The 23,471-nt window shown below is 41.4% G+C and overlaps 2 protein-coding genes across 2 annotated transcripts; one reads left to right on the top strand and one right to left on the bottom strand.

The window, feature by feature from the left end:
* Window positions 1-96: 96 nt before the first annotated feature.
* ZDHHC12 (zinc finger, DHHC-type containing 12) lies at window positions 97-3,671 on the top strand (the record flags this gene model as incomplete). The annotated part of the gene is made up of 4 exons (XM_010021277.1): window positions 97-321; window positions 1,235-1,321; window positions 2,547-2,713; window positions 3,307-3,671. Coding segments are annotated over 4 exons (789 nt in total), but the record flags the coding sequence as incomplete, so codon positions are not given.
* Window positions 3,672-6,748: 3,077 nt separating this feature from the next.
* Window positions 6,749-22,176, bottom strand: LOC104400776 (serine/threonine-protein kinase N2-like). Its single transcript, XM_010021276.1, has 21 exons — window positions 21,933-22,176; window positions 21,241-21,389; window positions 19,362-19,491; window positions 19,097-19,248; window positions 18,574-18,769; window positions 18,041-18,232; window positions 17,690-17,799; window positions 17,083-17,226; window positions 16,061-16,136; window positions 14,699-14,841; window positions 13,489-13,632; window positions 12,695-12,762; window positions 11,180-11,246; window positions 10,493-10,584; window positions 9,953-10,129; window positions 9,801-9,863; window positions 9,164-9,240; window positions 8,460-8,602; window positions 8,117-8,224; window positions 7,469-7,549; window positions 6,749-7,136 (listed from the first exon to the last, which is right to left on the bottom strand). The coding sequence occupies exons 1-21, from the start codon at window positions 22,174-22,176 to the stop codon at window positions 6,924-6,926; spliced, it is 2,769 nt and encodes a 922-aa protein (XP_010019578.1). The 3' UTR covers window positions 6,749-6,923.
* Between the last annotated feature and the right edge of the window lie 1,295 nt (window positions 22,177-23,471).

The following is a 23,471-nucleotide window of genomic DNA, read 5'->3' as shown; positions in this document are numbered from 1 at the left end:
CTCTCGACCCTCGGGCGGGCCTTGAGGGCAGCGGGGGTTTGAGGGGCGCTCGGGAGCCCCTACCGTTACCGGCCTCCCCCATTGCTCCTCCCGTAGGTGCGGGAGCCCTTTGTTGAGGGCAGAGAGAAGAACCCTGAGCGCTTCACAAGGAAGCACCGCGCTCCTTTTCTGCGGTACCTTTCAGATCTGCAGAAGCAAGAGGAGCGCGGGGAGCTGCTGCAGCCGCTGATCTTCGTCTCGCTGGTTTTGTGCTCGGTCCTGCTGTACTTCAAGGTGTCTCTCATGGATCCGGGTTTTGTTAAGGCTGAAGAGGAAGAGAAGGTAGAGTAGCACTTCATGAGTGGAGAAACTGGTGAGGCTGTAAAATCTATAGGCTTTTCTTTCTTTTCCCCATTCTGTTAGATAAGAACAAGCTGAAACTGTTTCTGTTGCACTTGGCTTAAAGGAAACATACACAGACGACTGGAGATCAGGATGGACAGTCTCCATATTCTATAACAGCAGTAGATTCTATGTGCATCTTTTACACCACATTCCTCTTCTAAATGCACTGTGCCACTTGAGCACAAGTCCTCCCTCACATCAGAGGCTGCAGTACCCTATGGAATGTATATGTGACCTGTTTTGTGGTCCAAGTGCAAAAAGCCAAATGGCAAGATTGGAAGAAAGCGCTCTCTGCAGCTGTATTGAACTATTTATAGATCTATTGCCCTCCAAAAGGACATGTACAAACAAGTTACAGTGAAGTTAAATAGAGATGAAAAGTTTCGGTAACAGATCAGCTGCTTCAGGTTAACTGCCTACAAAGTGTGTAGGACAAAAGCATTGTGAGTTTTAATCATTCATCGTTAAAGCACATGTTGGCTGTGGTAAGAATAAGTAGCACTGCTTAGACTGAAAAGATACCATTATTGTGATTGGAAGTGAAGCCTAACCGTGTTTATTTTTGTCCCAAAGTGTAGCCTTGGGATCAGTGTGCTGTCTTGCCCATAGTTATTTCTGTCTCTCTGAAAACATTCTTTTGTTGGTTACAGTAGCCTGTTTTCTCTCACTCTACCTTAACTGTCTGCAGCTCCTATAGAGCTTCGAAGGAATTACTCTGTTTTAACCTTCTTAATGACAGAGATAACCAGCACTGTGTAACTACTAACTAAAAGGATACAGACAGCTCAGTCGTGCCACAGCAGCAGCACACAAAACCCTCCTCAGTCACTCCTTTCTCTTTTCTTTGTAGGCAGCCAAAAGTGAAGAACAAAGTACAGTGATACCCCTGGTTCCAAGTAATGTTAAGCTGCGACGTTGTGGTTACTGCATGGTGAAGGTAGGTGTTCATGGTGAAGGCAGGTATTTGTAACATGCTAAAAGACAATGGGATGGGCAATTTCCAAGCTTACATTTTTTGGCAACCTCTTTGTTCAGCTGCTGTTGCTGGTGTTTTTCTGGCCTGTCATTGCTGCTCATTGCTCAGTGGTTTGGAGGCATGGCAGATCTGGTTAATTCTATCAAAGGGTGACCCTTCTGCTGAAAAACTCACAGAAAAAGTAAGCAAGCAAATTGAATTCCAATACAGTCCTGAACTGAAGTGATCCAAAGGAATTGTGTAGCTAAAGAAGTAGCAACAGACATTGGCATGTCTGCTGGTTTTCCAGGGCTGAAACAATTCCCTGCTGGCTTACAGAAACAAGGATCTTCTGCTACATTCTTACTGCCATGTCAGTCAGACCTTACAGTATTGTTAAAAAGATTATTTTGAAGATACTGTGGTAGAGAGAAAGGCAGCCAAGCATGACATACAAAAACTGTTGGCATCTCTGTCATTTGGAGGCCTAAACCCAACAAAACATTGTAAAAGACAGCATGAAGGAAAAATCAGAGCAGTTAAATTAGCTCTTAAAATAGTTTGCCTAAAGCCTGGAAAGGCCTGTTTTCGGAGTGATCCTTATCAGCGTAATAAAATCAACCATTATCCTAGCTTCCATAAACTCCTGAAGAATATCTACCAGGAGAAGTGAGCTTATAACAAGAGGAAAAGCTGTCAAAACATATATACGCTTTGGGGAACAAATCCTAGGACAACACTTTTCTCAGCCAGATCTTTCATCTTCTCTATTCCTGGCACTTGAGCCACTTGCCTGTGTGAGTGAAGCAGAGACACTTCTCGTAAAAACATCCCATCCCTGCCCACTTTATTCAATAGTGGTGGTCTTAGCTTTTCACATCAGCCTTGAATAGACTGATTGGCTCTATCTCCCTCCCTTACACACTGGACTTCCTATAAATAGGTAGATAAAAAAAGAAAATGCATAGCTAGAAGTAGTGTGGGAGAATAATTTGATTTGGAACTCATTCATTTGGATCTGTACCAGGAAGATCACGATCCCCTTTAGTTGTCTTAGCAATGTATGTTGTGCTGTTGTCTCCAAAAAGAGTGCTTTTGGGACAGTACCGCTGTGGAGGAAGGGAGTTTTACGTGATGGTCTCTTCTACCACACTAGCAGACTACTGCTAGTGGTTTTCTTCTCTTCTTGCTGGTTTGTGTTTTGCAGCAGCCGATGCGAGCCAGGCACTGCCAGCTGTGCCAGCACTGCGTGCGCCGCTATGACCATCACTGTCCCTGGATTGAGAACTGCATAGGAGAAAAGAATCACCCCTTCTTCATAGTCTACCTGAGCGTGCAGCTTGTCGTGCTGCTGTGGGGAGGGCAGGTTGCTTGGTAAGGCCTAGAGGAAGCACTCTGACCTCTGAGATGGCTGAATGTTCTGATGCTGCTGGAGTCCCATGGAAGGGATTATGTAGAGCAAAGCAGTAACTGTTGGCGTTGGATCGTTACCCTCTTTTGCATCCTGGAGCCCCTAGTCTGGGGGGATGACATAGCTCATCAAGATTGACGACACAGCTCATCAGTAGCTGAGCAGAATCTGATAACTTAGGTTTCATTGTTCATCTTTAATTACCAGAATTCACAGCAGTACAAAAGCTGATTTTGCTTCAATTACTGTAGTAAGACCTTGGTTTACAAGTCCAAGTACTGGAAACACCAACAGGGTTTCAGCCTGTTCAGGAGAGGAGTTAACCAAAGATGATTGTCTCAGCTGTCAGGGGAACCAGTATCTTTTAAACTTCTTAGATAATATGTCATTATTGGTGCAGTCTCTTAAGAGTTTATAGTATATTAACTCTCTGTAGAATGTGATTATCAGAAGTCCAGTAGTTATGAACAAACTTGCATGTTCCAACAAGTTTGCTTGGCTTCAGGAACTAGTTCTACATTTTTAACTACAAATTTATTGCTGTTTGAATTGACAGGTCAGGCCTCTACTTTGAACAGTCCTGGGAGTGGCTGAATCACAACATTTTCCTCCTCACATCCTTTCTCTTGATAGTCATATTCACCATTGTTGTCCTGCTGCTGCTGATTTCACACCTCTATCTGATCTCATGCAACACCACCACCTGGGAATTCATGTCACATCATCGCATCTCCTACCTGCGACACTCCGAGTTGGAGAATCCCTTTGACCAAGGGGTAATCCTCAATCTCTGGAGATTCTTCTGTTCGTGCCACCTCACTGCATGGGAGAAAATGTATTTTCACAGGAACAATGAGCCTGTCTAGTCACAGCAGCACCTACCTGGTAGAGCGCCAACACAGCTGTTGGGTAAAGCTTTGCTAATGCAATTGCTGCTCTTGCCTTAGATGGAACTTTAGTACATCGTGAACTATGCAACTTGTTCCACAACCTGTTCGTCCTGCAAATTACACTTCAAGGATAAGTCAGGGTTATTTTTTTTTACGTATGAATAGCACTGTTAAAGGTGAGACACTGGTTCTGGGAAGGCCAGAAAGGTGAGTTCTGGATGGAGCAAAGGTCTCTCTCTAAACTTACTTCCTTTTGTAACTGCATCCACATCTCCCCAGAAAAGATAAATGAGCAGGGTGATCATCCACATTCACTTCCCCAAAGTTTCCCTCTCCTTTTGCTGCCAGGGAACAGCAATTACAGACAAAACCAGCCAGAATCAATGTAATTCCTGTGGCCTTTCAACCTAGTTCTCACTGTGAGAACTGCAGTGCCTTTTGTCAGTAATGTTAGGCACGTAATAGAAATACTTGAGTCAATATTTGGACAGTCAAAGGCAAATTTCATTCTGACCACATGCCTCAACTTAATGCTTTTTTTACAAAGATCTGAGGCTCTAATAGTGTTAATGTGCATGAGAAACAGCTGTAAGAGACCAAATTCAGCTTATGAGATAATTAGCCTATACTTTGTGATGCCCTGACCAGCTTCCTAAGGGTTTTTTCTCTAAGCTGATGGTGCTGCTAACAATTCACAGACTATTTTAAATCAAGTCAGCAAAGAATGATACCACACATACTTACCTACAGAATTATTTCTGCAGATAACTTCATGCTCAGGCCTTTACTGTAGCTTGTGGGGAGAGAACCCGTAGCAGAGGTGGGTACTTCTTGCCTAGCTCAAGTAACACTGTTAGCAATACTACTACCTCAACATACTAGTAAGATTTTTATCAAAGAATACCAAGTTTTAGTGCAAGAAGAAAGATTCTAGCTCTTGTGTGTTTCACTGAGATGAGGGAGTGCTGAGAGCTTTCTAGGACAGCAGCAAACTTAGTTGTGTTCCAGTAGAATAAAAGGTCAGACTTTCATAATGAACTAAAGGAAGTATAGGATGAAGAATTTTAGCTTTAAAAGCAGAAAAGGCTGTGGTGTGTCCTGACCATTTCCTGTAAAAAAAAAAAAACCCAAACAAACCAAAACCAACAACAACAAAAAAACCACCCAAACAAAAGCACCAAAAGAAACCTTTCATTAGAATTATTTTGTGCCTTAATTGCCTTGGCTCAGGAATTGACACCAATTCAAGAGCACTGGTAAGATGCGCTCAGGGTTTAAAGCTGCTGAGCACTCATGGAGGACAGTGTAATCGCTATCACATTATGATAGTCCAAAAGCAGTTTAACAACAGCAGAAGCATCCCTTCTTTTTTTTTTTTTTTTACCAACTCCAGTATTTGTGATCTGTTTCCATCTGGTTAGTTCAGGGTAGAAACTCCTAATAGAGGGATATTTGAACACTAAGAATTGTTTTCGTAACAGTGGCAGATCATCCAGAAAAGAGTCTGCACTTGTGTCAGTGTGGCTCACCTGCCACATTGCAATTCCTGGTTCTTCAGGTATCAGTCAAATAGAAGTTTCTCAGCAGATACTACAGCTCAAAACACATAGTTTTGCTCCACTTGGTAATTCTTTTTAAAATGCAGCAGGATGGTAATTTACTGGGGGTTTTACTGTACTTTATAAATTAAAATATTAAATATGCCTTTTTTGGTTATATGTCTCTCTCTGAACGTAAGTTCTAGGTTTCACCTGTGCTAACAATCCACTTCACTGATCACTTCACAACGGCTTTGACCATAAGAAAAGTCACAAAACACTCTTGGGGACCAACAGCAAGCCAGGCAGTACGGTTCAAACAAGGGGGAGGAAAATGCATACCCTGCTTTAAAAGGGCCATTACTCTGCAAGGCAGAGCTGGAGGATGAAGGAAATTTGGAGGTGGGGATTTTCAGGTGCAGTTATACTTGGCTCTGAAAAGATGAATTCTAGATTCAGTGAGTTATCTATTTTGCACAAAGAAAGCTCTTACCTCTGAATTCTTGACCAGCCTTGATGTAATAGTGACAACTCACTATCTGCACCCAAGCCTTATCTCCAGACACAGCACAATTGCATTGCTTCAACTTCTGTCTACCTCTGCTGAAGACAAACTTTCTGAAAGAGTAAGAGCTGTGTGTCCCTATTTGTCATCAATATGATGCTTCATTCTAGATACCCTTGTGGGTTGTTTTTTTGCCCAACAAGCTAATATTATGAATTTAAGAGGAAAAAATGTATCTTACCAAGTATAATTACAACACGTTACCAGGCAAAAGAGATCACCTTTAACTTACTGATTTTCCAGTATTAACACTGTTGTTATTTAACTATCCCACCAAAAGATACAGGATACATATTGATAACATCTGTGGAGAGACAATTTGACTGCAATCATTTGTCTGTGACAGTGGATGACACCATGCAACACAGACAACTTGAGAGAGAATGAAGGAAGAAAGATAATACTACCATGAACATTTAGAGAGAAAAATAAAGGCCTGCCCGTTGGGCAGAACATGGTTAGCCCTGACCCGAAACATTCAGCTAACACAAAGGAGATGAAAAGCTGAAATTTCATTATAAGGAAAGGTTTCTTTATTTTCAAGAATAGCATGTGCAAAGCTGTGGCTTCTTCATATCATTAAAAACAACAGTTGAGATTTAGCATACTCAAAGAAGTAGAAAGAGACTTGGATTATTGTCAAACCCAAACATCATTGCCTTGGTTGTGTTAAAATCCATTCCTTCTCCAGCATACACATAATTATGAGTGGGAATGAGCTTAAAATCATTACAAAGAGGGAATGCTGTATAGCTTTTATCTTTTCTAGACCATAGTTGAGAAGTGGCCATTCCCTCTGCTACTATGCAACTTTAAAAAGCCATGCTACTTACTTAGGCTTTTTGCAAAGAGTAACCTGGGTTGCAGAGATTATTTGATTTCATTAACTTAAGTCCATTGTAAATTCCAAATTTCCATCTATATTCAATGGCAGCAGAAGATATATCCAGGCAAAATCTAATTGCTCCTTATAAATAACTGACATCCAGTATCCCTCCAACAGAAGAGCCTGAAAAAACTACAGCAGTTTAACTCGGCTTGTGGGGCACTCTCATCCCAGGGTCATCAGCGCTACCACCAGATCTAGGAATTCTGTTGACTTTTCCATTGCTCGTGCCAAGTCCTCTGTTCGCTCTCTCAAGGTGGTAACAATCTGTTCATGTTTTTTATAGCTCAGGAGTCAAACATCTAAAAGGTGTCTGGAGACAAAGTCAAAGTCCTTGAATACAGCCTGCTCCTTACGGGTTAGGAGAGCAACCTCCTCTGGAGGAGTAAGGATGGGCTTTTGTGATGTAAACTCTTCATCAAAGTTGCTAATGTCAGTTGGATCTCTTAAAGTGGGCACAAAAGGGGGCTTCAGAGTCCTGGCCAACAAGGCATCCCAGTCAATCCCCTGTAAGAGAAGGAAGTGAACAGGCCAAATTGACATTAAGATTATTTATGAAATGAGATGTTGTTGATGGCTCAAAAGGTAGGTGTATTTGTACCTAGAAGTATCACAATCAGAAATAAACTAGTGCTGGGAGCTTATAGATCCCAGAAAACATTCTTGTGAGATGTCATTCCAAACATGAAACACATTCTGAAATAGAGCACTGAGGTGCAGCAGAAGCTAGCACTAAGATCTCACTGATGACTAATAGGAAATATACCTTCATATCAACAGAAAGCACATCACTCTCAGCTCAGACACAAGAGATGAGGAGAGATAAAGTGAGTTCCTACCTTAAAAAAGGCCTGGATTTTAATCTCTTCTGCATCTTTTTCCCCTGCTCCCAGTCTACGCTCTGGACATTTCCGAAGAAGCTGCAGGAAATACCAGTTCAAAATTAAACAGTGGGAACAAGGGTGGACAGAAATCACGTTCCACAGAAAAACAGAAGAAAGGAGATGGACTGACCCCTCAGTATGTTCTCATTCTCACTTTGCAGCAAGGTCATAATCTGCTAGTACTAGCTCAGACCTAGCTCTTTGTAAACAACTTACCCACATCAGTAAGATACTTGCTATAAACTGCATGAAGCATCTCATCTTAATTGTGCACCTCTGACTACTGGGTCACATTCAAAAACCGGATCAAGCCATTCCGACTGAATGACTTTGACATTCCTGCCCTTGAATCAACACTTTTCCACATCAGACTTGGCAGCCACAGCCCCCAGTAAGAAGTCTGCTTAGTCATCCTTAGACACAAGAATAACATTTATGTAAAGGGAAGGAAAGGAAACACATGTGTAAATGTTTCCTTAGTCTGTGTAGGCAGCTCCAGATTACAGGCACAAATGTTATCCAGTCCTAACAGAGCCCCTCTGGATTCACTTCCACAATAAATGCAAATTCCTTAGGCTCCCAGAGACCCATCAAGCCCATTACCTTCCGGATTATAGAAAGTGCCTCAGATGAAAGGAATCGTGGGTACCGGACTTCATCGTTGACAATGCTGTCAAAGACTTCCTCCTCATCGTCTCCAGGGAATGGTGACTGCAATTGGGACACTTGATTATTTAATCCACATAGCACCCATTCCTCTCTACTAAGCAGGGATGAGAACAGCATACAACTGTATGGATTAATTAGAGTTTGGCAAGCACTACGAATGAGTAAAATGTGATTTTAGTCCTAACAGTTGACTACATTCAGCAAAATGTTATCTCAGGTGGTTGGGTGCTATTGCCCCAAAACTGTTTAGGGAGATCCTCTTAAAGAAAGGTCTTACCTCACCAACAAGCATCTCATAAATGAGCACACCCAATCCCCACCAGTCTACTGCCCGAGTGTACGAGACGTCTGTAAGGACTTCTGGAGCCAGAAATTCAGGGGTGCCACAGAAGGTGTTTGTGCGGTCTCCAAAACCTATTCCTGTAGGAAAAGAACACTTGCGAAATCCAGCACACAAATGGCTCACATGCAGCCTCACCTTCTGGAAGCCACAGCTTAGCACTGAAAATCTAATGTTAACCAGGCAAGAGTTCTCTTTAATGTCTGTAAACACCAGTAGGAGGTATGAAACCTGAGGCCCCTGACAACTCCAAATAAGAAATATACAGACAGTGCTTAAACAAACAGAAGAAACAAGGCAACTCCCTGCAGATTCTATTGCTCATTTACACATTTTGTAGCATCCTATATTCTGGCTCCTTTGAACAAACACACACCTTGTAAACTCCTTTGTAAGTTTCCTGAACATTAAAGGACAAAGTTCTTTTTCCAAGTTCATCATGGCCAGACAGGTGGAGGTGTTTTGTTGTTTGGTTTGTTGGGTTTTTTAGGTCTTGGTTTTGGTGGGTTTTGTTTTTAAGAGGGGGATCAATGCAAGTTACACACAACCACCTCAGTATCTGTATTTGCAAACATATTACTAAAGCTGAGCCCCTAAACTGGTTCTGATGGTTCAATTTCAGCTTCACCAAAGTCACTCACCTTCTTTACACAATCCAAAATCTGCAATCTTCACAAATCCTTCAGCATCTAAAAGCAGATTATCCAATTTCAGGTCCCTGAAGGTGAAGGAGAGGAAAGAAAATAGTGGACAAAGTTCTAGGATTGCCATCCAACATCTTTTTTTGTGCAAGAGGTGGAAGCTTCATGTCAATAAAATCAAATTTAAATTGAGCAAAGTCTACATTTGATTTAAATAATGTATTATTTGTAAGATTCCCCTTAATTTATTGATATGTTCCTTTTAATGAAAGGCTCAGAAAGCAGCTTGGAGCTAGGTGGGGCTTATTCATCTGGAAAAGAGCACCCCACAACAGCACGACATGTTACTTGACTATGACAGTAAAAAAGAAAGCAGTGACTTACAGGTGCCCCCCAGAATGTATTGACATGTCAGAGAGGATTAATCACCTGTAACATGTCAGATGAATAGCTTCTAGATGATTTTCTTTACTCTAAACACGATGAACATGCTGATAATAGCAGGCGATGGGGAAAACAAAGACAGACAGAAAGATTAGAGACCCCAGCAAGATAGTGAGCTCCAGACATAAAGCTACAGGAAAAATCAACTTTCAAGTTGCAGGACTGTCTTATATGTGAATTTTTGCTGCTTTACCTATAAACAATTTTCTTCTCATGCAAGAACTGGAGCCCCAGGACTACGCAGGCTGTATAAAACCTAAAAGAGAGGAACAGTTACCAGGAAATATATGTGAGAATCAAGTTAAAGATGTATAGTGCCTGGAAACTACACTACTTCTAACTCACTGTGCCACATGCTCTGGAAAGACATCTTCATGTATGCGCATCATCAGATCACCACCCGGAGTATATTCCATCACGAAACAAGCATGATGAGGTGTCTGGAAACACGCAAACATGTTCACCAGGAATGGATGACCAGAAGAATTGACCACTTCAAATATTCGCTTCTCACAGTTCAAGCTGCCAGGATTCAAAGAATGAAAATGTCACTGTTAAAACCTGGCAGAAAAGCCTGTTCTGAGAGAGACAGGATGAAGAAGAAAATCTTTACAGCTTCAGTTAGAGAAATAAAAAGTGAGGGCTAATATGGTATTTATCTTACATACTTCCAAATCTTCAGTCTTACAGTGTTCTGCAGGTGTTATTCCACCAGAAGGCAGAAAGCAGCACTGTTAAACGTTTCCTCACTCCTGATTTTAGTTACTCAAGGTCATATTTAACCTTAATAGTGCCATGACCAGTACACATCATACCTACTAACATTTGATTATAGGTGTGTTAAAGTACCCTCTGGCAATAGTACCATCTCTAAAGAAAGCTCACCTATCAATTTCATCTCTCCTAATAATATCTTTTTTCTTCAAGGCTTTGATAGCATACAGCTTCCCAGTTGCCTTGTATTGGGCCAGCAGTACCTGAAAGACAACATAAAAGCTCTACTTTAAACAAATCTGTTACTTTCTTATTGGATTACTTTGACTGTCTGGAGTGGATAGAAATAGTTTGTGTCAGTGGGAGTCATTCTCAACACCAAGCTTAAGTAACTCCAAAAATTGAGCACCTTTTCCTGCTCCTTGTGCTGCAGCAGTCAAGAAGGATGTCAGTGTAAGTTATATTCTTTTCACAAACAGTAGTATCGCAGCTGGTGCAGTGCTTCATGAGCACCTGAGAACTCTCACAGCAAGCAACTATGCACCGTTTTGGGGAATGGAGCTATTCCACTAGTGACCACTACGAAAAAGAAAGGAATGGTCATGGTGTGCTTTCTGAAATGACTTAGCACTCCCAGGATGGTTTTCTCCAGGCTTTGAAGCCACAAATCTTCAGGAGTTTTTACTGTTAACAAGTTACCAGCTGCTTGTGTGGTCAGGCTGGGTTTGTTTTGTACATCTGTGTTGCAACAAAACTCTTCTGTACTGCAACGTTTCTATTTGGACTCTGACGCAAAGGCCCATCTTCAGAGCCACGGTCCCTCTGCCCTCTTCCACAGTGTGTACACTTCTACACTACCTTCCCAAAGTGGCCACGTCCCAACATAGCAATGCAGTGAAAATCCTCAACCTGAACTGTCCTTTTCCTGCAAACAAACAAAGAAGAATTGCTGAGACAATACCCAAAAGATGCACAAACAGATAAGTAAGGAGTACATATTTCTGTTAGGGGAAGAAGCTCTGTATAGCAAAATGGAAAGCAAACAGCTGTGTCAACCACTCCTCACCTAAGATGAAATCCTGAAAACTTAGGCTTGCTGCTGTTCTGCCACTGAAAAAAGCAGCAGGTAACCACAAGGAAACTGCTCTCAGTGGCAGCAGTCTGACTTTAATCTCTGCTGGCAACAGGAGCAACAATTCTGACTCTCCAATGCTTGCTCTCTCTGTTACTTCCCATAACAGGATTAGTTCCCCCTCCACCCCCATCCTTGAAGTAGTAAAATTCAATTTTGCCTTCACTCCTTTCAGCAGGCTCAACAGCAATTGTGTTAATCAGACATGAACACATATACCAAGTGCTGGAAGGACAAGGGCATAAGGAAAGGAGTTCTCTCTCAAGAATTGGAAATGAAACATGGTGAGACAACAGACATAAGATGTTGCTGGAAAAAAAAAAGTAGCTGAACAAAGAGATGCTGTAGAATGTTGTGTCAGCCTCAAGGTGTTACCAGGGAAACTCAGGCTGCAGAATTGCTTGGAAATAATTAAAACCAACCCCAACAAACAACCCACATCCTAAACACTTGAGTCCAGAATCATCTTTAAAAGGCAGCAGACACTCCAGACACCTCCAGTTAGTGAAACAAAGAGCAAAGTATCTACCCATGAAGGACTCAAGCCTTATCAGAGAGAGGGTAGGCAGGTGCCGGACATAGTTTTGAAGATGAGACCCCTCAAAAGTGATGATGAAATTATGAAGATAATTCTATGATCTGAATTGCAAGATCAGCTTTGATAGATTTTGCTCTTTGTGCTTTTTTGGTCACTATTTGTTCAACAAGATTTTTTCTTTTTACTTGTCCTGTTTTTGGTGTATTTACTGCTGTATATCCTAGCTACATATAAACTGTGTATATATAGCTGCCATAGACTACAGCCAACTTACTGGTTTATGCCTCCCTATGTAAATGAAAGACAGTGTATCTTGTGTATCAACAGAAACAGAAGTGTGAGAGAGAGCAAAAATGTGTCTGAAATTTATTCCTTAGAACACAGACACGTCTAAATATACTACACCATAAAACTTCAAACGAGGAAGCACTTGAAGACAGGTAAGTGACTTCTACTCAAATAATCTATTACACTGTGATGTACAGTCTATCACTAGGCTAAATGCTGGGGTTAATAAGCACGAGTGACATTTGTACAAGTTCAGAGTAGACTTTTCATGGTACTGCCTACACTCAGCACTAAGAGGCTGCTGCTGAGAAACCAAAGTATGCCTTGAGCTGAATTTTAGACTGCATGCTCAAAAATTTCAGCCCAGTGCCTCTTTGATCTGTGACCCAAGACAGCCCACGCTGTCCAGAGTTACCTTGGAGATGCTGGGACTGTTATAGCAGAGCTGCAGGACTTCTCTTCAACATGCAGCCTCTTCAGACGCTAGAACAGAAAGAAAATGTCAGAATCTGGAATCACCAAGTCAGACCTGAACATCCATATCCAAATTTTCTCCTCTGTCATGAACCAGCATAACCACAGGCAAGTTCTTGCAGTTGCTCATCCATCCCGTCCCTTGGAGGAAAGCAGCATGAAAACATATTGTCTATAGTCACACATAACATGTACAAGCATTCTTCTGATAGGCAAAAAAACTTTTAAAAGTCTGGAATAAAACATTTCCCTTCTAGAAAAAAGACATTTCCTGTCCCAGAAAGAGTCACAATGATCAAAGAACGCAGCTTCCTCTACCACCAAAGCCAAATAAGAAAGGGTAAGATGTGGTAGAACACAGGTCATTAACCATTATACTACTCAAAACAATTTTCCTGCTCCTTCTTGTCAGAAATGTAGAGCTCTTCTTGGTTTTACCCAGTTTCTCTAATGACAAAAAACTTCATCTGGTCCTACAAGCCTGCTGACCTTCCTTCCCCACTTTCTCTGTGCAATCATCTGTTCTACACTCCTGCCCTGAACACCCAATTTCACTTTTGCAAAGATTCCATGTCAGAACAGCTCACTGGATTCATGAATCCCTGGAGATCAGCCAGCTGATAAGGAGATGCCCATCTAAAGTATAGTTGATTTCTCCAGTAAGAAACAAATAAGAACTGGGCCTTGAAAGAAAACCAGCCACCAAAAGGTGTCCCCGTTAGCTCTGATGATTACCGGAGAATCTGCAGGAGATGGGGTTGATTCTTTGGAGTTGGCTGTCTGGAACAGGCGTGGAGGCTTGGGTGGTGCTTCATCAGCAAATGTGAGCTTAGCCACAGGAAACTCACTACATTCGTAAGGCAAAGATGAAGGAGATTGCTTTAGAACAGAACATTGTACACACGCACCCTGTTTCTGTATTAATTCAGCCCATACACTGGAGAACAGGACTCCCTGATACACACCACAAGTCTGTGAAGTATCAAGAAATGCCCTCCTAAATGAATGAAAAAGAGCTATTAAATTGGTGATGGTTAAAGTCACAACCCAACAATAGCTTTCTGATGCTACAAAAATTAATGAAAGAGAGGTGTGTAAAAATAAGTCACTATGATGAAGAATTTAAAGGAAGTCTTGATTTTAACAGCAACACAATACTTGATTTTTTTCTTTTTCAGCTTCTCTGTGTCTTGTGAATCAGCAGGGATAGTCTCTTTTAGAGACTATGTACCTTCTATGCTACGTACCTTCTGAGTGCTCCATTGTGCTAGTAGTTGGGGTACATATAACCTCATGAAAGAGGAGTGCATTTTTACTACAACAATCACATTGTGACCTTGCATACAGTTCAGTTACTAGACTGGTGAAGACACTTAATGAGTGGAATTTTCTTTCCTTTACAGCACAAACCCAGAACACCTTTCTGTGTATATAAAGTACCTTTTGGAAACCTGGTTTTGGTTAAGTTTGGGGTTTGGGTTTTTTTCCTTTTTTGTTTTTTTGCTGTTATTTTAGTTCTGTTGGTTTTGTGGGTTTGTTTTGGGGTGTTTTTTTTTTTTGTAGTATCACAGTGTTTATTTATCACCACTTGCCCACAGATCTCCCTGCAGAGGTAAAGAAAGCTGCTGAAGTTCCACTGGCTCTGGAACACACTGCTTGCTAGGAAAGCAATTCTGGAAACCAGACCAACTGCTAACAAGAATTCAGAGCTACCCACAGCATATTGAACACCCCACTAAAAGTACATCAATTCAGGCAGCACTTAAAATCTGAATTAAGATCCTCAGATACATTCTTCTCATCGGTATCTTCCTCTACCTTAGTAAAGTGCACACAAGTTTCAAGATCTATCCTATACCTGTTTCAGAGTGTGATCCAGCAACACTCAGAACATGACTTACCTACTCAATTTGGACATTGGATCAACATGACTTTGTGGGGGAACTGGAGAGAAGTCTGTGTGAATGGGATCATGGAGTGGGGGACTCAGGGTGCCCATGGAACTACATGGAGGGAGGAAACTCATCATGAGGCGACCCCAAGCAGCAACATTTATGTTCATTTGAGGAGCTCGGAGAAATTCCTTCCCTGGAGGAGTCAGAGTCAAAACACCAGTGATATAACAACTTACACATTACAATCTCATGTACTGCTAAACTATTGTTTTCACCCAAACACCCATGGGTTATTCAAAAAGGGAGCCCACCTCAGGGAGAATGGGCTTTTTTCCCCTGGGAAGAAAGATTAATAATGATGATGAAACAGCTCTACTATTTCACCCAAGTTCAGCTCAATAGAATATCATAACAATCCTCAAGTAGAAATTGCATAAAACACTAAAACCTTATTTTAAGTCAGGTTTTCTTCTATTTCAACACTGCATTTTAATCATGGAGCTTGTAACAGAAAGTTTCTGAAACTGTCTTAAAAAAAGAGTAAAACATTTGGGATGTTTTCATTATTTTAACTACTTCCTGAAGAATATAAATATAAAATCTCATTTATCCCCACTGCCAGGAGTACTTGGTATGTAAAGTCTTACCTTCCTCAGTTTCACAATAAAGAATGTGCAGACAAAGAAGAAAGTATGCAAGTTATTCCAGACCCTGAACTGCTAATCTGAGATGCCAGCTCTAAAGACTTGACAATCAGTAGCCTGTTCAGGCCACAGTTTTCTATAAATCAGAGTTTTCCTGAAAACCTTCCAAACTCTGTTCATGAGGAACAGCATCACTGGTTAAATTAGTACAGCCTGAGTCCCTGATCTTGCTAAGGAGGCTGTTAAGTAGCTAGTAATTATATCTTCCTCACAATGTTAATTGTGAATAGAAACACCATGACAATTATCACATTACACACCAGGCTGCAGCCAGCTTCCATGTTTCGTGACTTTCCCATTCTAATAAAGCCCACCTATTTACAGGAATTAGCAAGCATTTTAGTATCTTACAAACTTAGTGGGACAGGAGAGCACACCAGCCTGCTTATGCAAACCCCTGCTCTCACCTACACACCCTACACAGTAAGCAGTCAGCTCTCCAGCAGCTTACCTTTCTGTTTGATTATATCTTCCTCACAATGTTAATTGTGAATAGAAACACCATGACAATTATCACATTACACACCAGGCTGCAGCCAGCTTCCATGTTTCGTGACTTTCCCATTCTAATAAAGCCCACCTATTTACAGGAATTAGCAAGCATTTTAGTATCTTACAAACTTAGTGGGACAGGAGAGCACACCAGCCTGCTTATGCAAACCCCTGCTCTCACCTACATAGTAAGCAGTCAGCTCTCCAGCAGCTTACCCTTCTGTTTGGGGAAGATGCGTTTCTGTCGCTGCAGTTTTGGCTTTCTCTCAATGACAGGATTACAGAACATCACCTGGCACAGAAGCAAAGGGGATTTGTCAGGATTTTTCATTTACACTGTGAACATAAACCTTCACACATGCCTGCTCTCTCATCAGATTCTCCATTCCTATCTGTTTGGTAAGTTAGGAGTAAATCACATAGACTTCAGACTGTGTTATTCTAGCTTCACCCTCTAAACATCTGTTACTTTAGCAATGGTTTTAGATGTAGGAATTTTCTACTACCTGAAATGCAGAAAAAACCCAGACCAATTAATATCCCAAAACATCATTAATCTGATTTGTAAAGCCATGCATAAAGACCACTTCCATTTGTAGGGTAAAAAAAAGTAGTAGTCCATGGCAGAGAAGTAAAAACCGAAACACCAAAAACAATCCCCACAAAACAAAAACCAAATTTGCCTCCTCTCCTCACTTCTTTGGTACATGAGGTCAAGATCCTGCTTTTGGAAAGATAACCACAGGAATCTTCATCACAACACGAAGGAGAAAGTACTGTGGCTTTTAAGGGATTACCTGGATGATCTCTTCGTTGATGATACTTGAAACTATTCACCTCGGAAAGATCATTAAATAAGCATTCCCAGAGGGAATGGGGATCTCTGATTCTACAGTGTCTGTGATTCAATTCTGACCATTAAGCCATATGTTTAATTAAAGTGTCACCAATGACTCACAATGAAAGCAAATCAAAACCAACAAATTTCTCAGCACACACACATATAATTAGAGTGGAGCAGCTGAGGAGTCACTCCAGGCTATGGCATATGTACATCTATTATATCATGATGTTCCTTATTCTTATAAGAGAGATTGATGCAAAAGGATTTCAGGTGTCATTCTACACTTCTAGATTATTGCTCCTTCCATCCCTTGTATCCTGGGTTGAACAACTGCTTTCAGGGCAAGCACCCAAAGCAGAATCCTCTGAAAAAGAAACAAAGCTTGCATTTATACCTCTGCAAAAAGCATTCCTTGGGGTTCCAGTGGGAGGCACATCCCGTGACGTTCGTTATCAAGAAAATCATCCAAACGTAAAAACTTCACTGCACAAAGTTCTCTCCAGTCTCTCCAGTAAATGGCAATCTCTAGCTCACGAGACTGGTGGGATGGGTAAGTGGAGGGGGACAGAAAGAAAAAGAAGAGAGTTACATACTCTCTGTACATACTTTATACTGAAATAAAATCTGTAAAATAAACAGTATGCATAAGAAACTTCTTTAATACTTCTGTTCCTTGCTTTCTCTGATGTTTTTACATCCTAACTACAGACCCTGTGAAGATGGCTGTCATGGCTCCCCATTTCAGAAATGCCTGTGAGAGCCAATTTGCTGGTAAGTGAAATAAAACTGCTCAGATAAGGAGAGGGCAACAGATGTTGTTCAGGCTGAACCTCTGCCAGAGATGCGCTGCCTTCAGGGGAACGCTAAGGTAACTGGTGCAGAAAAGGACGTGGGGACAGCAGCAATGCAGAGTTCACTCGAGTGGAATGGCAGCTAAACAAGCAAATCAGGTAAGGTGAAATGGAAAAACAAACACCACAGGGAATCTGGGGCACACCTACCCGGTCCAGCTCAATGACAAAGCTCTGGTCCCATGCCTGGTTCTTAACTGGTCCCCAGTTTGTCTGGCCAACCACTTTATTGTCCACTTTGAGAATAGCAAGGACCTCATCTGAACAAAGGAGAAAACATGGATTATAATCTTTTACCACAGAAAATCTCTCATGCTGAAGGCAAATAGCCCGAACAAATATAATTTACAGAAGAGTACTAGGAGCACCAGGTATAATGCAATTAATTCTGTCTTTTTGCAGAAAACAGGTATCTTATAATTACATTCATACCAGGCTAACCAATACCATGATGAGAAGCCCCCATATGCCACACGATTCAAGAGGGAACCCCAAACTCACTACATGGCTCTTCATTCCGCAGGTACTTCCCTGCAACACTACGGCCATGGATTCCCAGGCCAACTCGTGCTCGGGAAAGGGATCTCAAATCACTTGGGCTGCCACAGATGGGAGAAGAACTAGTCATTCTGGAACGTCCTGGAACGTTTTCCAATAGATCCTGACACCCCATCAATCTCACTTCCAATGTTCCTGAGGAATTTTAGGAGAGTAAAGAATATTATTACCATTATATCTTCACATTCATCCCATGTTTGTGAAATGTAAAAGATAATTCCAGTCAGCCTTGTCCTCACAAGGGTCTGAGAATTTCTCAGATTCATGATTTCTTGGTTAATAGCTCAAATCTACCCCAGATAAATAGATTGCAAATCTGTATGACCGAAAAGCTCTGCCTGGCCTAGAAGGCATAAATCCAGTTGCTAGAAAAGCAAATCCCCATGTAACAAAAGGCATTACAACAATGAGAAAAAATGCAACTCATTTTTCCCTCTATCCTCCTCACAACAAAGTGCTATGCAGCACTTATGTACCTGTAAGGGCTGTAGGTTTGACAACTGAACTTGGTTGGATGCTGCCATGCTGAGCTCCCAGGGAGGATGTATTTACTAATTCCTGCTTGATGAGTGCTCTTTTTGGATGATCAGGAGAAAGCTCACTAAGCTGACGTTCCAAGGACAAGCGCAGCAGGTCAATCTTCTGAGAAGACTCTTGCAAACGACCCTGAGCCTGGCAATATGAAGCAGAACAACGTACAGCTCCAGTCAAGGTACTATTAATCCTTTATGAACTACTAGAGTAAGCTTCCAAAAAAGACCAGATAACACCTTACTAATAAAGGAACAAGATTAAGTATTTTCTCATAGATCCTGATCACTCCATCAGTGTCACTTCTGAAGGAGTGCTATCTCTAGAAGGGAAAGCGATCCCAGTTTGTCCTCAGAGAGGCAAGAAATTCCAGATTAATAACTCTCAGTTACCTCTACTCAGTCATGCTAAATCGCTAATGTTGAAGCTTGAAACCATCCTCTCGAGAAAGCCTGAATAAGTGCTTACCTCAGCAAAAAACTTGCGGTCCTGTACCCGACTCCCTCCCAAGATCTTTAGCACATTTTTGGCCCCCTCAGCTACAGCAGCTTCAATGCGCAGGTGATGTCTCAGCTCCTCAATACGCAGCTCCAAAGCACTGATGGTGCTCCCCATCCTCACTGGCCATTTGGGAAATAAAACATAGCAAGGATGAGAACTGACTGAGCCCTGTGGATCTTAAGGCTTTGGTTGCATCTGTTCTGGGCTGTATCGGTTACTTAAAACACCCTACCTGCTGGATCCACTGTATCTTCCATCCCTCCTGCTGACTGAGATACTTTCCCAATGTGCATGCGGATTATTTCAATCTTTGTCTTGCTGTCCTGAAGCATCTGCTGAGCTGTAGCCAGCAGCTTCCGCTCCTGCCAAAAAGAAAGCATAGGCAGAGAGGGAACCATGCTCATCAAGAGTGGATTACAATGATGTGTTCACATACAAGGATGAGGTGGTACCTGCAAGAAAGGTCATAAATGATTCTGAAATAGCATACATAAGCAGTTATCTAAAGGAGAAACCTCTGAGGATCAAGGACTTTGAGATCATAGAATCATAGAATATTTAGGGTTGGAAAGGACCCTAAGATCATCTAGTTCCAAACCCCCTGCCATGAGCAGGGACATCACACACTAAACTATGTTGCCCAAGGCTCTGTCCAGCCTGGCCTTGAACACCTCCAGGGTTGGAGCATTCACAATTTCCTTGGGCAACCTATTCCAGTGCCTCACCACCCTCACTGTGAAGAACTTCTTCCTTATATCTAACCTAAACTTCCCCTGTTTAAGTTTAAAGCCATTACCCCTCTGTTTGTAGAGGGAAAGGACAAGTGAAGGTGATGTCCAGTTAATACCAAATCTTGCAATCACTGAGACTTGTGATTCACTGGTTAACTGTGTTTACAGTGTTTTGTGAACAGAGGTTTTTAACAAATAAATGTACCAAAACCCTCTACACTGCTGGTCTGGATGAATTAAGCTTCATAATATGCTTGGATTGTATTTATAATTATCCTTTGTCTTTTAAATACAGTTACACCAAACTCAAACAGTGGGATGAATGTGAAACAAGTAAACCTCTGAAATCTTTTCTCACATAGAAAGATACTATATGCTGTGCTCTACCCTAAACAACCTAGTGATATCACAGCATCACTGTACAATACCAATGCTTTTTCTAGCTTTCTTTCCTCAGGTGAGTGACAGAATGTACCTGTTATACCATCCTTGCTACCCTCCTAGGCTTGGAACAGTTTTTCTAGAGATAGCACTTCTACCACACCACTTCGTATGAGATACTTTGGCTCAAATCTGCCTCTAATCTGGAGTCACTATGAGCACTGAGGACAGATGCATTAACACCTCTATGCTGGCATTCGGACTGCTAAGTTAAGCATCTAGACCAAAGTAGTAATGTAGAGTTCGTAGCTGGTGGGAAGAGATTGATACTTCCAAAGGGCCATTCATCTGTTTGAGAACAATAACACGAGCTACTCGCTCTCTAGGTACCTCACACTTTCCACTGAGACTACAGAAGGATTTACGTGGCTACATTAAACCAACATGATTCCCAGTTCTATTGTTAATACCACTAAGCACCATTCAAGAGCAGAAGCACTAGCAGCATCTCCAATGTAAGAACTGCCAAAAGGATCAAAACTGCCAGACTGTCTGGCCTAATAACTCACCTCTCACAGTCATCACCACCTGATGTGTCAGAAAAAGGCACATGCAGCCGCATCACTGGCCAAAGTGGAACAAACTATACTTTCTAAAAAGCCTTTTCCTAATATCCAGTAATTACAGGTTGGATTAAGTTCTTGGCAAATGAAACATGCACCATTCAATCCCTTTTTGATTCCTGCTAAATTCTTGAAATCTGTACCATGTTGCAGTAAGTCTAATGCACAGTCACAGTATTGATTGTCCTGTGCAGCAACATGACATGCTCTCACTATGCTGAGAACCAAAATGCAGAACTAGGATTCAGCCAAACAATCTCTGCAAATTTATTTCTTCCACACACCAATTATCAGAGAGAGTTTCTGTGTATGGACTTCAAATACAAATTTCAATCCAGGAATCCGTGTTCTCAAGTGGTTGTTTATTCCTGCTTACCTTGGATGTCGAGTACATTTGGATCATGTTCTCAGCTCCTTGTTTCACTTTCATTTCAACATGCAGCTGTTTTTTCAGAGCTTCAACCTTCCTTGCCATGGGGTCTGGGCTTCTTTCCCAGAGACAAGGATCTGGAGACACCGATCCATCTGCACAAACAATACAATCAATACCATTAGTCATCTTATCTTGTGTCATTTCATTGGGTTATTGACAGGTGACACTATAAAATAAGGTTAGGCTATAAAAGAAAGTACAAAAAGGTCTTGTCTACAAAACTGACTGCAAAACACTATTTCAAATGATGGTTAGTATTTCTTAGTTTATCAATGAACCCATCCTAACAAACACTCTTTGAATTTTTTATACTCACTCATCCTGTCAGATACTTGGCTGACCAAGTGCCCAGAAACTGTTCAAATCTCTTCAATTCCACCTGCAGCCTATGCCTGAATGTTGCCTGTGTGCAGCACTCAGATGGTCTTCTCCTTGCATAGATCTCTTCTGTTGCCTTCTTCCACTTTTATTGCCCCATACTCAACTTTTTACTGCACAAATCATTTCATCAGCTAAATACCAACAGAAGAAACTCCCACTACTTTTGAGCTCTCAACAGAAAAATACAATTCAATATCTATTAATACTGAAGCACTATAACAGAATTTTCCTGTCAATCATGACCCAAGACCTACCTGTCTTCTTCTCCTCTTTGTCTGTTATTACAATCCTTGCGTTAAGCTCCTGAAGTTCCCAATGCAGTTGCTCCAGTTTTCGGTTGGAAGATTTCAGTACATGCTCTATATGAACAAGATTCTTTCTGTCTGTTGTCGCTTTGCGCAGGTTTTCTGCCCCCTCTTTAATCTTCAGTTCTTTCTGTATAGCACGGCGAAGCAATTCCTTCTCACCCTCCAGTTTTTGCTGGAAGCCTGGATCCATTAAGTTCACACCGTTGCCCAGCTGCAAGAGACAGCTGCCCTGCAATCAAGGCAAAAAGATTTCAGAGATAACACAGTTCAACCATTTTTATGATATAACAATACCCTCATAACATTCCACTCCATTTCATTTAGAACCTGGTTCACACAAATTCTTAAGCCAATCTTTGCAGCAAATTTCCAACAAGACCAGACCTACATTGAAATTGCAGAGGACAGAACACAACTTTGATCTTAACATGCCTTCATTTCATTTTAAACCATACTGGAGAAAAACCTTCATCTTGTCTCTTTGTTATTTAATATCTACACCCATCTCTGCTCCTCAACTATCAAAGCACAGCCAGTATTTGCTCCTGTTCTGAGCACCATTCACTTTTATTAGTATGACGTAGCAGATACAGATTTTTACCCGAATGTGTCTTGATGATGACTGCTCAAAGACACATCTCAACTAACCCATTAAAGCTTTCTAGGCATGTCACAAGCATTACTTTCATTAGCATTAACTCTTGGCTGTAAGCCCTGAAGAAGACAAATGTCAAACCTACAGCTGTTTCTACAAATGAACAAGCAACAGAGTAAGCTTAACTTTCTGCTGTCTCTGCAAAGGTGAGGAGACTGCTGTCTCAGTCTCTATTCTGTGATTTACAGGCAGTAAGGCCACTTTGAAACATGGATTATTTTGACTTGCATTAGTAGCATTCAAGTTTATTCTACCATTTTTAACACTGCTTCTTCTAGTGATATATGCCTCAGCAGCAGCTCTGGATGGAGATGCTCTGTCTGCAGGCTCTGGACATGCACAGTACAGGCAGTAGCAGCAGAGGTGTATCTCACTGACCACATAAACACTGGACTCAGACCAGAGCTGTGAAAGCTTTATCCATGAGGATGCTACTTAAAACTGTAACAGATCCAAGCAAGACATTCTGTTTCTCTCTTCAACAGGAAGAGTGCCTTTAAGGCATTCAAAGCAATACATATATTAATAACCTAATGTTAATGATTCAGCATACTCCCTGCTTAAACCCAAAAGCAATGGTTGCACAGTCAAGCTCCACTACACTGACTTCATGCCACACAGCATGTCAGTGACTAAAGACAGAACTTGGGAATCCCAACTTGATTTCACACTCCTTAGTCGGTTGACCACATTTCCAACAATAAACCACACTGGTTTTGTGTTACTCATGTACATTACTGCACTTGACAAGTGTGCTGTGCATCCAAAACTTAAGGCACTCACACAGAAACGATTATTTAATCAAAGACCCAACCAAACATCTTCAATCA

Source organism: Nestor notabilis, unplaced genomic scaffold, assembly GCF_000696875.1.
Source record: "Nestor notabilis isolate BGI_N333 unplaced genomic scaffold, ASM69687v1 scaffold5109, whole genome shotgun sequence".
Taxonomy (NCBI): Eukaryota; Metazoa; Chordata; class Aves; order Psittaciformes; family Psittacidae; genus Nestor; species Nestor notabilis.
Note: the sequence above shows the minus strand (reverse complement) of the source record. Positions and strands in the feature narration are given on the sequence as shown.

Bases quoted from the DNA above. Each gene is read 5' to 3' on its own strand.
- LOC104400776 (XM_010021276.1), bottom strand. From the start codon at position 22,176: ATGGATCCAGGCTTCCAGCAAAAACTGGAGGGTGAGAAGGAATTGCTT. The intron at 18,233-18,573 runs GTACATAAGTGC...AAAATTCCTCAG, and splicing joins CAAACCTACAGCCCTTACAG to GAACATTGGAAGTGAGATTG. The intron at 9,864-9,952 runs GTGAGTTAGAAG...CCTCTCTTTTAG, and splicing joins TTTCCAGAGCATGTGGCACA to GTTTTATACAGCCTGCGTAG.